General features: G+C 34.9%; 1 protein-coding gene and 1 long non-coding RNA gene across 4 annotated transcripts in view; one reads left to right on the forward strand and one right to left on the reverse strand.

Moving 5' to 3' along the window:
* Positions 1-16,144, forward strand: part of LOC138698308 (clavesin-2-like) — a 61,292-nt gene that overhangs the window by 30,315 nt on the left and 14,833 nt on the right. The window contains exons 4-5 of the mRNA XM_069824129.1: positions 272-521; positions 15,510-15,620. Of these exons, the coding sequence (XP_069680230.1) occupies positions 272-521; positions 15,510-15,620 (361 nt within the window). The remainder of the gene's footprint in view (positions 1-271; positions 522-15,509; positions 15,621-16,144) is intronic.
* On the reverse strand, positions 8,137-13,388 carry LOC138698309 (uncharacterized). Of its 3 annotated transcripts, none has more exons than XR_011331825.1 (5): positions 13,079-13,382; positions 12,723-12,972; positions 12,335-12,457; positions 11,921-12,128; positions 8,139-11,717 (listed from the first exon to the last, which is right to left on the reverse strand). It is a non-coding gene; the product is annotated as an uncharacterized lncRNA (long non-coding RNA). The 3 variants fall into 3 exon arrangements; XR_011331824.1 differs by having other exon boundaries at positions 12,335-12,460; XR_011331823.1 differs by having other exon boundaries at positions 8,137-11,717; positions 12,335-12,972; positions 13,079-13,388.

The raw sequence follows: 16,144 nt of genomic DNA on the forward strand, positions 1-16,144 counted from the left end.
GCTGATCGCCAACTGATGTCTTATCAATGTCCGTAATAATTGCAGTTCAGGAATTTCCATTCAGTTTTAGCTAACCCAAGGATTTCCTAAAATTAAGAATTTCCTTTCGAATGCTTTTATAAAGCGACTCTATAGTCTAAGATATTTTATCTGATGATCGTAGAGCATATATCACTCGAGAGAAATGCTACAGAGTAGATACCCCCTGGGTAGCAACACCTTTATTTAATTCTTGAATTGTCACTTCTCAAGAAATGACTTTTTGTTGCAGCTATGCATATCCACTGCCAGAACTCAACGAAAATGACGAAAGGATTATTTTCTTCGGACTACAAAATAATGATGCTGCTCAGTATAATGTGGATCATTTATTCAAACTCACTCTCATGAGTCATGAAGTAAGAATGTGCGAAGAATATTGCACTTCAGACATATATGTCATGGACTTGAGTAACTTTACTTTGTCGCATGTTCCGAAGGTCAGTCTCCCTGATCTTCGCAAATATGAAGTGTGTGTAATGGTAAGTAGCGCAATATGTACAATAAATTAAAAATATACACTAGATTCTCGCTAATCCGGCCCTCAGTAATCCGACCTCTAAAATACCCAACTCCTTATAGTGGACTTGCTATCACTTCTACTGTTCGTCCGAGAGGTTATGTCAAAGGTTCATCAAACGGAAAAAAAATCACGTGACAGTTATGTAGGCCTACTTAACGGGACCATTTTCTTTAAGTTATTTTAGACAGTTGTGTAGGGGAGACTGTTGTACCATCAGTAGAGTACCTTTGAACATTTTTTTTATTTTTAATTTTTGCTATTACCTAGAGGACTCAAACTGAAGTAGACTGTAGAGAAAGCCGCTAAGCAGATCTGCTCGTAGTTTCGGTTTGATTTATTGCAAAATGTGAGTTCTGTGGCCTAAACAATTTTTTAGTACCAAAAGTAAACATTTCGTTCATTGATATATGTTTTCTAACACAAAACCAATTTGTATTTGTTACTATCTATCTAGTACAGTGTGTTCCCTATCATCTGCTGAGTAGCAACATATTTCAATTTCCATGATTTATTCAAATCTCTAGTTTTGGGAGCCATATTTGTTTAAACGTACACCCTCTTGTACCTTTGAACACAAAGCATCTTGAACCATGGAACATGTTTCAAGGTACATGATACTATCGGTTTTTGTTTCCTTTTATTGTAGGATCATGTCACGAAGTAAGTCTGGAGTTAAGAGGTCCCCTATGGATCAGGATGCCTTGAAGAAATCTGTTGGAACAATTATTGCTCCTCCAGGAAATAAAATCTAAATCAGAGGAGTCTGCTCGGGTTTATAATGGAAAATGGATTTTAAATATGATTGTCAGTTCTTACAGCTATATTCCCACATATATTCCATGTGTTCCAACTTACATGAGGATATGTTCCAAGGTACACTAACCTGTTGTACCTCCGAACACATGACATATCCCTTCATTTTATTTTTTCCATTCTTAATAAATCTTTGAAACAGGAAAATACATACAAGAAGTTGTAAAGGAATCTTTAATAATTATTTGAAGCATATTTTCATTCAAAAAATTTCATTTCCCAAAATTAAAAAAAAAAAAAGAAAGAAAAGAAAATGTGAAAAGTGTTTAAAGGCACAACAGTCTCCCCTAATATTATGTAGAAGTCCAATTGTGAACATAAAATATTTTAAGAAAATAGCTAAGACAGTCCAGCCACGAACTTTCATACACGGCAGCAGACACGGGTAGGGGAAACCAGGATGCGACATAACCACTCGGACGGACAGCTGTGTAATAGTTTTCTTAGAAATTTGCACTAGTCCTATATGCATTAGTTCTGCAGTGCTTGGGAAAAGTTACATAAGTCAGTTTTCACAAATATTTTTTGATAATTTATTGACAACTTACAATGGTTTATGTCGACTTGATTTTTTTTCTGTATGAATTATTGTAATGGGAGGAATACCTATGTATTTTTTTCCAGGCGAACAGATGTTCCGTAAGTTGTCAATAAATTATCAAAATATGTTTGTGGAAACTGACTTGTGTCACTTTTCCCGAGCACTACAGAGTTATAAACAATTTTTTTCGAACAACTTCAGAAATTTAGTGGAAAGTCTAACTTCTAAGCCAGCGATGACCAACCCGTACTCTTTGTGGAAGAGCGCTCTCCGCTGCACACGAGCAGTTTGCGAGAGCAAATCCAAAGACATTCGAGGAACAGATACGCCACCGTGACTAAGCGTTGAAGCTCCTCTGTCGCCACTCTCCCCACCCCCAAATAAGCTATGAGGCTACACACTCATCTGTACTGAGTGAAAATGCTATTTACTTTTTATAATTACTAACATTTATTGGCTGTAGAAATAAAAGAAGTTATATATGTGTATATATATATATATATAAGTTATATATATATGAATTATATTTTAATGAATTAAGAAACAAATAAGGCATGTAGTTACTAATCTTTATAAATGAGTTGTAAATAAAGTAGTGGCAACACTGCCGGGAATGGGTCATAAGCATTCCCATGCAAAACGAGACAACTGGTGATCGTAGTTGGAGATATTTTCGATGTATTGTATGATAAAACCGGTTGCTATGACAACTAATGTTGTTATTGTTAAATGTAGAGCACTTTTTTAACTGCTATAAAGCATGTTTACTAAACTTGAGCAGAGATAATGGATAAAAATCGAGGTAGCCCGTGGTAGAAATGCACGCCAATGCCATCAAGTGTTACTTGAAGCTTGTGGCAACGATACACTACCGTATCGGACGGTTGCAAGAAGGGTCTCTTCGACAGTCTAATGAATGCCACCACAAAGGATCACCACATTCAAAAAGAGTGCGATGAACTCTCTAGGATCAAATTCATGCTGATAGTGGCATACTAGAGTTAAGGTGTTATCATTAGCCATGCCGTACCTCAAGAACAAAATATCAATTTAGCGTACTACCAACATTTTCTCGAACACAATCTACGTCCAGCTATGCGGAGCAAACATCCACATTTCCTGAGAGACGTGTCACTTTCCATCTTTCATGATAATGCTCGTTGTCATGTCACAGGAGCAGTGGTTGAATTTCTACAGTGGGAAGTATTGGAACATCCTCCGTATTCCCCTGACATGGGTCCCTTTGACCACGACTGTTGAAAGAACCACTTAGAGGCAAGAGTTTCTCAATAGTGTATCAGTGCTCCATGCAGCAGGGCTGTCCATCAGAGAGATCAACAGAAACAATCTCGCTAACGGCATTGAACGATTACCACGGATTTGGCAAAAGATACAGAAACATGCTGGTGATTGTACTTAAGTGATGTAAATGTAATTTCCATGTAAGTTCAATAAAATATGTTCGTACTCTCTATGTTACCACTAATTTAGTTACAACTCTCGTATTTAGGCTATGGCATAATTTTAATAAAATCACAGTTCCGTTATCTGGAATAAGAAATAGTTTTCCATTGAATGTTAAAATGCTGTTTCATAAATATTCGTAGAGTATCTCTACAACCAATGTTCAATACAGTATGAATTTTGAAAATCTCGCCTGTTCCTTTTGTATTAAAGATCTAGGTATAAATCTTACATGGAATTTAAATTCTGAAAGCCAAATTAATGAGATCATAGATGAAGTAATTGACAACCAGAATTTATTTTTTGTAATTCAATAGATATTTTAAGGATGATCATCTCTTACAATTAATTTATAATAGTTTAATACGTAGAAAATTTGAATATGATTCAATTATACTGCCACCTTCATATAAAAATAATATTAGTTACCGTAGGCTATATAGAAACAAAACTGTTTTCACAACATGGGAGGAGCAATAGTAGGAGGAAGAAGAATAAAGTGCATAAGATTTGCCGATGATATGGCGTTGTTAGCAGAAGAGGAAATGAAACTAAAGGATATGGTTCTGAAGCTAAATGATAGCTGTGAGCAGTATGGGATGAAAATAAATGGAAATAAGACGACGAGCATGGTCATAGGAAGAAAATTACAGAAGATAAACTTACGAATTCTAAATGAGGCGGATTTATTACATATGTTTATTAATTTTAATGCTGTGAAATTATCATATTTAATTCAAATGTGTAACTTATTTCTAATTCACTGTCTCTTAAAAATAACCTTCTGGATTTTGCCTTATCATTACAATACATTCTATATAAAATTCATTTATAAACGTTTGTACACACTAGTTTATCAAAATTTATATGAACTTTTGTAATTTTATGTAAGTCTAATATTTTTCTTTATCCTCAGACTTAATGAACGTATTTTTGTATTATACAGCAAAATTGGATATAATTGTGCCATCTTAAGTGGCATTTATTTCCGTTGTTTTTTCAGAATAAGTAAATATATCACAGAGCTCAATCTCCAATAAAGGTTACATTCATCCACTTCGTTCTTTGCCCTCATTGTATGGTATACACGAAAGCTACTGCAAATACAAACCTTTTAAAGTGAACTGAAAACTGGTCAAAATGAAGCGAATGGCCATTCAAATAAAAAATACTCCCATTCCTGCAGCCTACTTGGCAATATGTGAACTACAAATCTATAATATTTGCTACGCCTTTCCTTCAAACAGCCTTCAAGTTATCGCATTAAAAGTGTCTCCTATTAATTCTATATATAGAGTGTCCCAAATTGAGGTATACACATTTTGAAACACTATTTTTCAGTAACGAGATGAGACAGAAATACGATTTTTGCGGTTTTGTATTCCTTAAGCCCGTACATGTTCCAAATGGCCCCTTCTGCCACAGTACACTCCCAACAACGACGTACAACAGAGCGACATACCAATTGAATAGTTGATAATGGAATATCATTACAGGTATGTTCAATCTGAACTCTCAGTTTCCGCCAGTGTTTGTGGCTTTGTGGCGTACACTGTGCCCTTTATAGCTCCCCATAGGTAGAAGTCTGGAGAGGTTAAATCCGGAGATCAAGGCGGGAACTCCGCAGCACTTCCCCTTCGTCCTGTCCATCTCTGGGTCATCCTCATTTAGTGCGTGAACAAGTCTCGGAATGTAAGGCTTCCAGTTTGGAGCTCGCAAAATTCAATGAGCACTGGATTTGCTGATACCAATCTCACGAGAACGTTGCCTCATTGACTTCTTTGGGGATTGTACAAAAGCCTGCATGACTGCATCAACACTCTCGTTATCGGTGGAACTTCTCTTTATTCCGCACCGCCCTTTCAACACATCTTGCACCGTTCCGTCGACTTCAAACTTGTCTCGGATTCTTGTGATAGTTAACCTTGTTGGTGGTTGTGTTCCAAATTCAACCCTCCAACGTCGTTGAACCTCAACAACATTCTCCACTTTCCAGTAACATTTCAGTATCCACTTACGTTCAACGAAGGATAATTGCACCGCCATGTTTGTTTATAAACAGGTGAACATGTTTTCATTCTTTCCACTTCCTTCTGAATCATAAACAACAAAAATCGTATTTCTATCTCATTTCTTTGCTGTGAAATAGTATTTCAAAAAGTGTAGGCCTATACTTCAATCTGGGACATACTATATTTGGAATCTTGTACACAGCTGCCCGTGGGTGCACTTGGTAAGAGCACTTGAGTTGGTCATCAATGTTGTAAACATATAAAATTATTAGGGTGTATTAGTCTGAGCTTGCATAAATTGTTACTATTGATATTAGTTAGTAACTGCAGTGGCATAGTGAAGAATTGTTTTCAGAATATGCGAGAGGCGGTAGTAGGAGGAAGAAGAATAAAGTGTATAAGATTTACATACATACATAATACACATTGCATACACACATACATTATATACATTAAACGCACGCATTCACGCACTCACACACTACTCAGCCCTCTCCTACTGCTTCCTCTAGGCCAGCGTTTCTCAAACTATGGTCCACGGACCACCTGTGGTCCTCGAGGTCTGCCCTTGTGGTCCTTCAAAAAAGACAGAAGAAAAAATAAAATTCAAACGAATTGCGTATCACACTATAGCTGAAAATCTCAGAGTTTGGAAATGACACATGGCAACTGCCTTTCACTTTTTCTCACAGTACTGTCATTAACTGAAATTTATTACCCTACCTGTCTATCGACTTCCCACTCTACTCTCAACAACAAAAGAGTGATTTGAAGCACTATGAACGTGGTGTTTCTCGCCATCTTTTTCCTGCACATCTGGCGCCTGTAACCCAGCCAGGGACCACCCGAATTCATAACAGAGGACCGAACCTTTTCATGTATTTATGACCTTCTTAATAGTTTTGCTGACACCCAGTCTGCACATTGAAATGGTCACGTACTGTATGTCATACACCAATAATACAATTCTGAGGTCACAATTTGAAACTTATTTTCCAAGTAAATTTGACGAATTTTCATGGGTTCGTGATCACTTTCATTGCGATATTGAAAATAAACTTTCACAGAGTGAAAAAGAACAGTTAATTGAATTCTCGAATGACACCGGACTTAAAATGAAATTCGAAGCGGAAGGTATGGTTAATTTCTGGACTGCATCACAAGTGAAAAGAGAATACACTAGACTGTATAATGGTGCTTTAGAGATTATAATTCAGTTTGCTTCTACGCATCTGTATGAGAAAGGGTTTTCATCACTAACTCTAATAAAAACAAAGTACCAAAATCGACTTGATGTATGTGACGATATCCGACTTAAGCTTGCCAGCATACATCCAAGTATGGAACAATTGTGCAAAAATCTCATTAATGTGAGTACCAATATTTATTTCTTTTTTAGTTAATTAATTAAAGATTTATAGATGTAGATTCATTTTCCGGGCTGAGAGGCCGTGGTCTATTAGTTGGTTTTATACCAGACGTTTCGTCTGCAACTGCGGCAGACATCTTCAGTGGAATGGTATCCGAGGTCGCAAGACTCTTCTCGGCGTACCTGAGGCAACTGATCCTGTGTCTCGAAAATAGAAAAAATCGAAAAATCGAAGGAGAATTGGGAGGAAAATTTAAAAGGTACGCAAAACGCGTCCTTGCAAGGGGTTGGGGGCTGTACAAAACTAAATATGTGAGCTCCAAGCCTGTTGGCCACTAGTCTCACTCCGGGTTACGCTGCTCCCCTGAAGGAGCTCTAGAAAATTTTGAAGGGGAAGCCGAAATTGGACGTAACCTCTTAGGTACCACATACGCGAGGGGGGCTGAGACTGATCAATTGATCTAAACAGAACAGATAAGAAGCCACTACAACAAAAGGACGGAACCCAGAACGGGAGCAGCGAACAAAGCGGCGCGGACCGCAGCGACAACAGGCCTCGGCCCGCGAGCCGCACTATAAATACGCCCGCACAACCAGACACAGGATTCATCCTGCCTAAGGTTTTTCCGTGGTTTTCCTAAGGCGTTAAGACAAATGTCGGGATGAGCCCTAAAAGAAATGGGCCACGGACCTGCATTCACTTCCCCAGACATTGGTGACGGCTCAAGATTAATGATTGTTCACATCGAACTCGGGCCCTGGCAGGGTTCAATCGTCCCCTTGTACAGATCACTGGAGTCATCAACGAGCCAATTGGCTGGTCTCCTGATCTGAGAAAAATCATCAAAGCGCCAATTGGCTATTGTAAGATTAATCCCTACGCGTTCGAATCTTCAAACAGCCAAACTGGCTATCACCGTTTCGTGCCTAGACTTCTCCTCCATCGCGTCTCTCCTCCGGATCAGGTCGCTGTACTTCTGCCCCTCCTCCCCCCCGTATGTTGTAGCTAATCAGTTACGTCCATTTTCGGCTTACCCACTAGAAATTTCTAGCGCTCCTTCACTGGGGCGGCGAAACCCGAAGTGAGACAAGTGGCCAAGAGGCTTGGAGCTCACATATTCAGTTTTTCTCAGCCCCAACTCCCCCCTTGCAAAAAGGACGTGTTTTCACGTACCTTTAAAGTTTCTCCTCCCACTTCCCCCCACTCATTCATTCATTCATTCATTCAGACACAGGATCAGTTGCCTCAGGTATAGTGAGGATCACGTAAGTTCAGTTCCCAAACAGCAAATATTTCCGCCTTGTCAGTGTTGCCAACTGTTACCAGATATCACCACATGTAGTAAAATCACGATCCTATGTACTGAATGACTTCTTTACTCACCGTACTTTACCTTAATGTTGGAAGGTTATTCTAAATAGTTTCAATAATAATGAGAAATGTATTGCTATGTTCTATTCTTTTATTCCTTTACATTATTATTAGTATTAGCATTAATAGGTTACTAGACGTAAATATACAACAAAGTATAGTATATAATATTCAAGAATCAAATCTGTTCCAAGACCAATTAAATTATTGTCACTTCACTTCAAAGATTCCAGCGTACATATACTGTACTTCCTAAAGGTAGATAAATTAATAACCAATTGACTTTTGGTTGGAATTCGAATGAACTTCTGATTATCTTTTGAAATTGGTAAGGAAATGGATAATACAACTAGGCTAAAACTGAAATAATAATAAATCAACTTACAAAAATAATTTTGGTCCTTAAAAGCCATAAGTAATTTCACTTCTAGATACCTTTTTAAAGATTTCATTTGTTTGTAAATTGCTTAATAATGCTACACTTACACTTATTATTTCTGCAACTCCACGTCTGTCAATGAAAAAATGTATGATACATAACTGTGATGTCTCTTTTTGGCTCTTGTGTCCTAAATTTAAATAAGAAAAAACAAATGATTCAAGAAATGTGAGCTGGTGAAAATTAAATACTCAATTAATAAAATAATTACTACCAAAAGAATATTTTATTAATTCTATACAAAAGATGGATTACACAGAACAGATGGCCAGAAATCATAGATTTTTACACAACATACAGCATGAAACGATCATCAAAAAATGCTTTTTGTACACAATAACATCTTTCAAACGAAGTGAAATAGCCAATAAGTTCAATAAATATTATGCTAATAAGTAATAACTATAATTAATAATTATCTACAAGCTGTAAAAGGGAATAAAATAGTATATTGTTGAAATTAGGGGGTTATGGTTTATTACGTGTATTTATAATTTTAATTACTTTTTCTACATTTAATTATATTTTAATTTCTATTAGATTAGTTGGTGGTGTGGTTGTTAGTTTTATCTGTGTACGTCAGACTATTAAGGAAAAACTGAAAGAAATGTTAAATCTACTATCTACTTTATATAACAATATTTAATCAAGAACTGAATATTACTATTAATTTAATAACATAAGACCCAAAACATCTCCAAGTCCAGACAATACACATGCTGATTTTCTTAAACATGTTGGCAAACAAGCAAACTCACTACTTTTATCTTGTAATCTCATCTAAAATACAATATCTGTCTGGAGAAAATCTATCATAACATCAATTTTGAAAAGCAATTATTCAACTAATATCTTTTCGAGTTATCGACAGATACCACTTACTAGTATGATAGCCAAAATTATGGAAGAGATGATTTCATAGATTGAATTGGTTCCTGGAATCTAGTAACTAACTTTCATTTTATTGGGTTGACTTTAGAGAATTGCATTCAACAAATGGATAGATTTTAAATTTTAGTCAAGATATTAAAGATATTTTAAACAGAAAACAAAACAACTTAACAATTTTAATTTATTTTCAAGGATCATATGGCTCTGTAGATATAAATCACTTAAGAAATTGCAAACTTAGGGTGTCCATGATAAAGTGTTACACTGGGTCAGTGACTTGATTATTTGATTCATTGTCACAAATATGTAAATAGAGACAGATTCATCTGGGCTTCCCACATTGTTGTTTTCAGGAATACATTTTCCAATATTAATGTCGATGGTCTAACTAAAGAAATAGATCTTATGATAATCTCGTCATTTGCAGATAATATGGTTGTCTAGAACAAAAAATCACAGTCCACAAATATTAATAAACTGAGCCAAAATCCCAACAGACTTTTTGACTCTACTTGGAGAACTCAAACTTGCTCAATTAAGGGAAACTTTACTAATAAAACACAATCCCAAGTTATTTGAAAATGAATAGTATATAAGATAACTTTAACAGATGATGTTAAGAAATGTTATACTTCTCCAGACATTTTAAAAATCATTAGAAACGATAAATGATCTGGTCAGTGAGTGACTACATACAGTATTTTTTATAGATGGATCCTGTTTACCAAGCCATAGATGTAGTGGTGTTGTAGTACAATACCAATATATTCCCTTTTACAGGGAATTATATTCAAACACTTGTTTGCCCCATTTTAACCGTGACAACGCTTTTTAGTTTTTTAAACATTCTGGTTATTGTATTGTGTTTGTGTTTAGTGAAAGATTTTAGATAAGGGCGCAAATAGCCATAGTAGCTGACGCGCCCTTTTTAAACGCCACTAACTAACTAACTAACTAACTTCAAACACTGACTAATTTTGATAGTGAAAATTTAGATACATTTTTAAGCTTACAAAATCTCCAGTATCGACTTCATAAATCTGAGAAGGCTGTCATACTATCAGATTCAAAATCAGATGTTCTTGCTGCAGTAATGGACGTAACAGCATGAAATCTCAATATTTTACAGTGTTTTAATATTTTAAGCAAAATGGTCGAATTACATCGACGACTGGTACTTCCGTGGATCCATGAACTTTATGGAGTGGGAGGTAATGAGGTAGCTGAAAGGTAGCAAAATTACTGTAAGGTTATCTATACCTGCATCTTACCACACTGTTAAAAGAATAACAAGATCAGAACATGACAATGTGGTAACAAAAATCGGAATGATTCTAAAGCAAATGAAAAAATTGCAATAGGCCATCCGGCATCTGCTCCACGATGGAGGAAAATCCTCAGAAGAAACCAACTAATCAGACCAAATGGGGGATCCAAACTACCCTCGAGTGCAGCTCTGAATTTGCAGGCCAACGAGTCTACCGACTAAGCTACATTGGTGGCTCCACTAAAAATATGAAGTACATGGCACTCAGATTATTAAATTGACAAACCTAAACAATTATTCATCAGTTAAGCTATAAAATATAATACATAGCAAGCAAGTTAATTCAATTTAAAAGTATAAACAATTCAATCAGTTGAAATATACAGAAACTGATAATAAATATCATGCAAATTACTTCACATTACAAGCATAAACAATTCATCACTTGTGGTATACAGCCTACTATTTAATTTACAGCACATACAATTCATCAATTAAGCTATAGACCTACAGTCTACTATTCAATTTACAGCATATATAATTCATCAATTAAGCGAAACAAAAATATAGTACAATATATAGTAAAAATAATACACCTAATTTAATAACTGAACTTCTATGAAAATCTACAGTGGCAGTACTCATATTATCACAGGCCATGATTGTCTCAAATATTTACAAAGAACTGATATTTCAGAATCTCCCCATGCCATTTCTGAAATCTCAATGAAGATATGGATCATTGTCTTGACTGTTTAACTTTACACAGCTTTCAATCATCTGGTTAAATATTGGAGTGCAAGATAACAAATGACATCAACTGCTGAACACTTGGTATCAATCAACCAACAACTTCATTACATTAAAGGGGAAAAAAAACTGAAAGAATTAATTGTATATAGACACAACACATAAGACAAGGCCGCTTCAGAACAGTAATTGGCAAGGCTCTGTTGTTTTAGGATTCTTATGTAGATTCAATTTCACCTGAAAGAAAAAAGTAGCATCTATAAGTAGTAGTAGTAGTAGTAATGATAATAATAATAATAATAATAATAATAATAATAATAATAATAATAATGACTGTAAAGTATGGAAATTAATATTGCAATGTAATATCAAAAGGTGATTTCACACCATCAACTCTTATCATTTAGTACAACAAATCTATTATATTCAGTTGCAATCACCAGTAGCTGTTCTTTCCTCCATTTTGTTGTTGGCTGATTTTTCACAAGTCTGCTATGATATGCAGCACTATCCATGACAATAACGCATTGCCCTAATGTTCTCAGGTCAACAACTGTGTTTGCACCCACTTCTCAACTACAGGGCTATTCATAGCACTATGGTAGTCCTGACTTTTCTTTCAATTGCATGAAAAAATTAAATCAGCACCTGCAATAAAAATTATACCTGGGCATATAATTACGTCACATGAATTCACAGCATTTAAATAAAGAAAATAAAACATGACATGAGATCCTCTTTGGTGAAAGGCTTTCCCACGTTTTTATTTAGTCACCAATTTTTATATTTTTGTACCCTGATTTAAAAAATTACTCTTGCCAAATTTATGTAAAATATAAATCAATATAACTCACCGAGTATAAATCCACCTTTTGTTCCGGCATCTAATCTTCCACCCTCATTTGTTGGTCTATGAATAACACCATTCATGTCACTGGAAACTTCACCTGGTTTATTTCATGAATAAGTGAGTGATCCTACTTAAAAAAACAGAGAGAGAAAAGCAATTCACATTGACACTCTAAGAGACACAAAAATTTTAAAGACAGGAAAACCGTTCAAGAATTTTATAACTAACCTCTAGTTATAATATGAAACTATTAATTGCAAAACATGTTGTTCCCACCTGATTTCATTACTAGTAGCCTATATTAATTGCAATTTCATATTCCACATAAGTGTTAATCTATTTGTTAGTAAAAAATTCAATCACTCAATGTCTCACAATGCATTGAAATTTACCATTCATAAAAATCCAAGTCTCATCCAAGAATACTACGGTTTAGGGTTCTCACGCTCCACATTTCTTATATATTCTCTTAAAAATGAATAACATCACTTTCTCATACATGTGTATAAGGATCCCCTTTGCTCCATAGAAATTTCATCTCTTTCAAAATTTTTTTCACCGATGATAAGGATACTCTAAATAAATATGTTTCATAATCATCATTCATATGTTCCAGAACTTTTGCTGCTGTTAGTACTTCCCCTGTAACAGTAAATGAAAATTATGCCATATTTTTATACATAGGCCTATGACTAATATCAGAATTACATTGCATAAATCAACACAATAATTCCTGTAACTTCCCTACCTTTATGTAACTTGTCATAAATAAATCTCGCAATTGCATCTTTCGTAAAATCATCAGCATCAGTCACTGGATGTTTACGTAGTCTATGTTTTCCTGGTGTCACGAGTGGGGTCCCCTTGTGTGAATTTATCACTTTCGTGGCTGTAGTTAAGCCAAGCTGTAATAACAAACAATAACATAATACTTCTAAAAATTGTTATATCATAAAATTCATGCATGATACCAACATTTACAGCTATATGAATAGAAAATGATCAACATGTTAGGTTGGGTCTACGATAGGTTTAAGTAGGCTAATATTTAGGTAATTCTCCAGAAAAGCTACACCAAAGAAGGCATAATTTTATTTTGTTTAATTGATTTCTGTGATATTTACATAGTGATGAACACGTGGTTTTAGTGCACAGCCACAAATACTTTCAGCACAAAAATCCTTTGACACTTACCTGTATATTCTAATGCATTGTTGTAGTCCCTCCCTCAAACTTGTTACTAATTACCAATATAACATGCGAGAGGTCCAGGACGAAGAGAAATGGTTAGTTTCCCAGTAGTGCGTCCTCGTCCTCTCGAGTGTTATATCTTAACAAGTACTTTGGGTGGGGTAGCTTTTCTGAAGAAACACCATACCGGTATTTAATATTACTTAGACCAGTCATGAATAAATTATTCAGCCAGAGTCAACGTTCCTATGCTTTGTAGAGTATGTTATATAGTCATTATATAAAACTGAATTATTTTTAAGCACCATAACAGGCCAACATTCATGTAATATTTGCTGCAATATCAAGTTAATAATTACAATATGACTTGTATTTTCTTCAGCCGATGTGGCATGTAAATTGTGATCTGAACGGTTAATTTAATACCAAAAGAGAAAACTGGAAATTTACTTTCGTGCTGTTTGATTATTTGTTCGTCTAATTTGTAAATGTATTTAAGCTATCACCTACTGCAGTACTACAGTATCTTAAATGTATTTAGTGTGGCAATATGAAAATCACTGACTTGATTAAAGATAGGCCTAACCTAAAAATTTGTTTTGTTTGACCACAATCATGAAATTATTAGTGCAAACTCCTAAAACTGAATACCACTTTGAAATGTATGCTTAAGAATACTTACTCCTAATAATTGTCCTATTCTGGTTGTAATTGCTGTCTCCGTTAGCATAATTCCTTCTTCATTATCTTCTTTCTTCAACTCATTATACACGTGAACTACAGATTTCTGAAGCGTACTCTGGATGCCACACATTTTCTTCCTTGGAGGAGTCACTGCAACACTATTTCATTTTTTTGACATAGTAATAAAAATCTAAACACGAAAGAAATTCATTAAAATTTGAAATAATATTTCTATCCATTACCCACGTGCATTATCACGCCCAAATATATTATATTTATTCGTACTTATCTAACTATTCTTGAATTATAACCACAACGCAACACATAAAATAACTATTATGTATTAATATTAATACTAATATTAATTAATTATTAATAAGTTCGAATTTCATTATCTTCCAGTAACCGGCTGAGAAATGTAGTACAATTTTAATTTCATGGAACTCCAGTACCGGCAAATATTGTCGATATTTGCCTCAGCTGCCAACATACCAGTTACAAAATCACTACCATTTATAGTATTTGTCAGTATCGAAATTCGAAACGAAGTTGGCAAAAGAAAATTCAACCTTCAAACTAGAAAATCACCATAATCCACTAGCATTTGTAGTAATGGGGGAAAAATGGTTAGGTTTCACCCTTAGGGTATCAAGTTACCTGGTCTTCCCTATACGCCGAGAAGAGTCTTGCGACCTCGGATACCACTCCACTGAAGATGTCTGCCGCAGTTGCAGACGAAACGTCTGGTATAAAACCAACTAATAGACCACGGCCTCTCAGCCCGGAAAATGAATCTACATCTATAGACTCCGGCCGTGAAAGCCTACACTGCAAGATTAATTAAAGATTATCTAAACTCTAATACCATGAATTATTAAAAAAAAAGAAAATGAATTTTCTTCTATTAACATTGACTTAATTAGTTAATACTAATTTAAAATTAATTTAATTTAATTAATTTTAATTAATTGACTCCATTTTAAAATATAAGTATACTGATATTAAAATATGCTACAAAAATGATAAATTTGCTTTCGAAGGAAACAAGAGTAAGGTGGTCTGCAAACTGTTTTGACTTAAAAAAGTGGTCCCCACTTGAAAAAAAAGTTTGAGAAACGCTGCTCTAGGTCTATCTTCTTGTTACGTTCTTGAAGTTGTTTTTCCTCTTTATTTTCAATATCTTAGTGTCTCACTATTTTACTTTCCGAGCCTTGTTGTTCCCGTTCTTCCACTCATGAATATTAAATACAATAATTAAAATTTTTTATGTGTATACATTAATATATTTTTTTCTTTTTTTGCAGGGAGGTTTCAGTGTTCGTCTAAAGGCTATGTACATAGTAAATGCACCGCCACATGCTGAGGCTCTCATTGGAATGATAAAGTTAATAGTTAAATCTAAAATTGCATCCAGAGTAAGTCATTTTACAAAGAATATCTATACAAAAACATGTTACACAGTTACATTGTAGTTTATCTATACATTTGGAATCTTGCACACGGCTGCTCGCGGGCGCACTTACTGCTTGGTAAGAGCAACTGAGTTGGTCATCACTGTTCTAAGCAAATAAAATTATTAGGATATATTAACGGGAGAGGATGGTATTTTTTGGTGAAAAATGAGTAAATTAAAAAAAAAATTAAATACTCTGTGATATGTGTGGAATGCATAGCATAACATTTTGTGGGTATTTGTACCCTTATCGGATGTTGAGTCGCCATTTTTAAACTTCCTGAGTTATGGATTTTTAAATCGCCCACTTTTTTTTTCCTTCTTTAAAATACTCTTTGATATGTATGGAATGCATTGCATAACATTTTGTGGGTATTTGTGCCCTTATCAGATGTTGAGACTCATTTTTAAACTTCCTGCGCTATGGATTTTTAAATCACGCGCCCACTTTTAGCGGTTTTTGGATATAATTTCTGAACTATTGAA

The sequence above is a fragment of the Periplaneta americana genome, chromosome 4 (genome assembly GCF_040183065.1).
Source record: "Periplaneta americana isolate PAMFEO1 chromosome 4, P.americana_PAMFEO1_priV1, whole genome shotgun sequence".
Classification (NCBI taxonomy): domain Eukaryota; kingdom Metazoa; phylum Arthropoda; class Insecta; order Blattodea; family Blattidae; genus Periplaneta; species Periplaneta americana.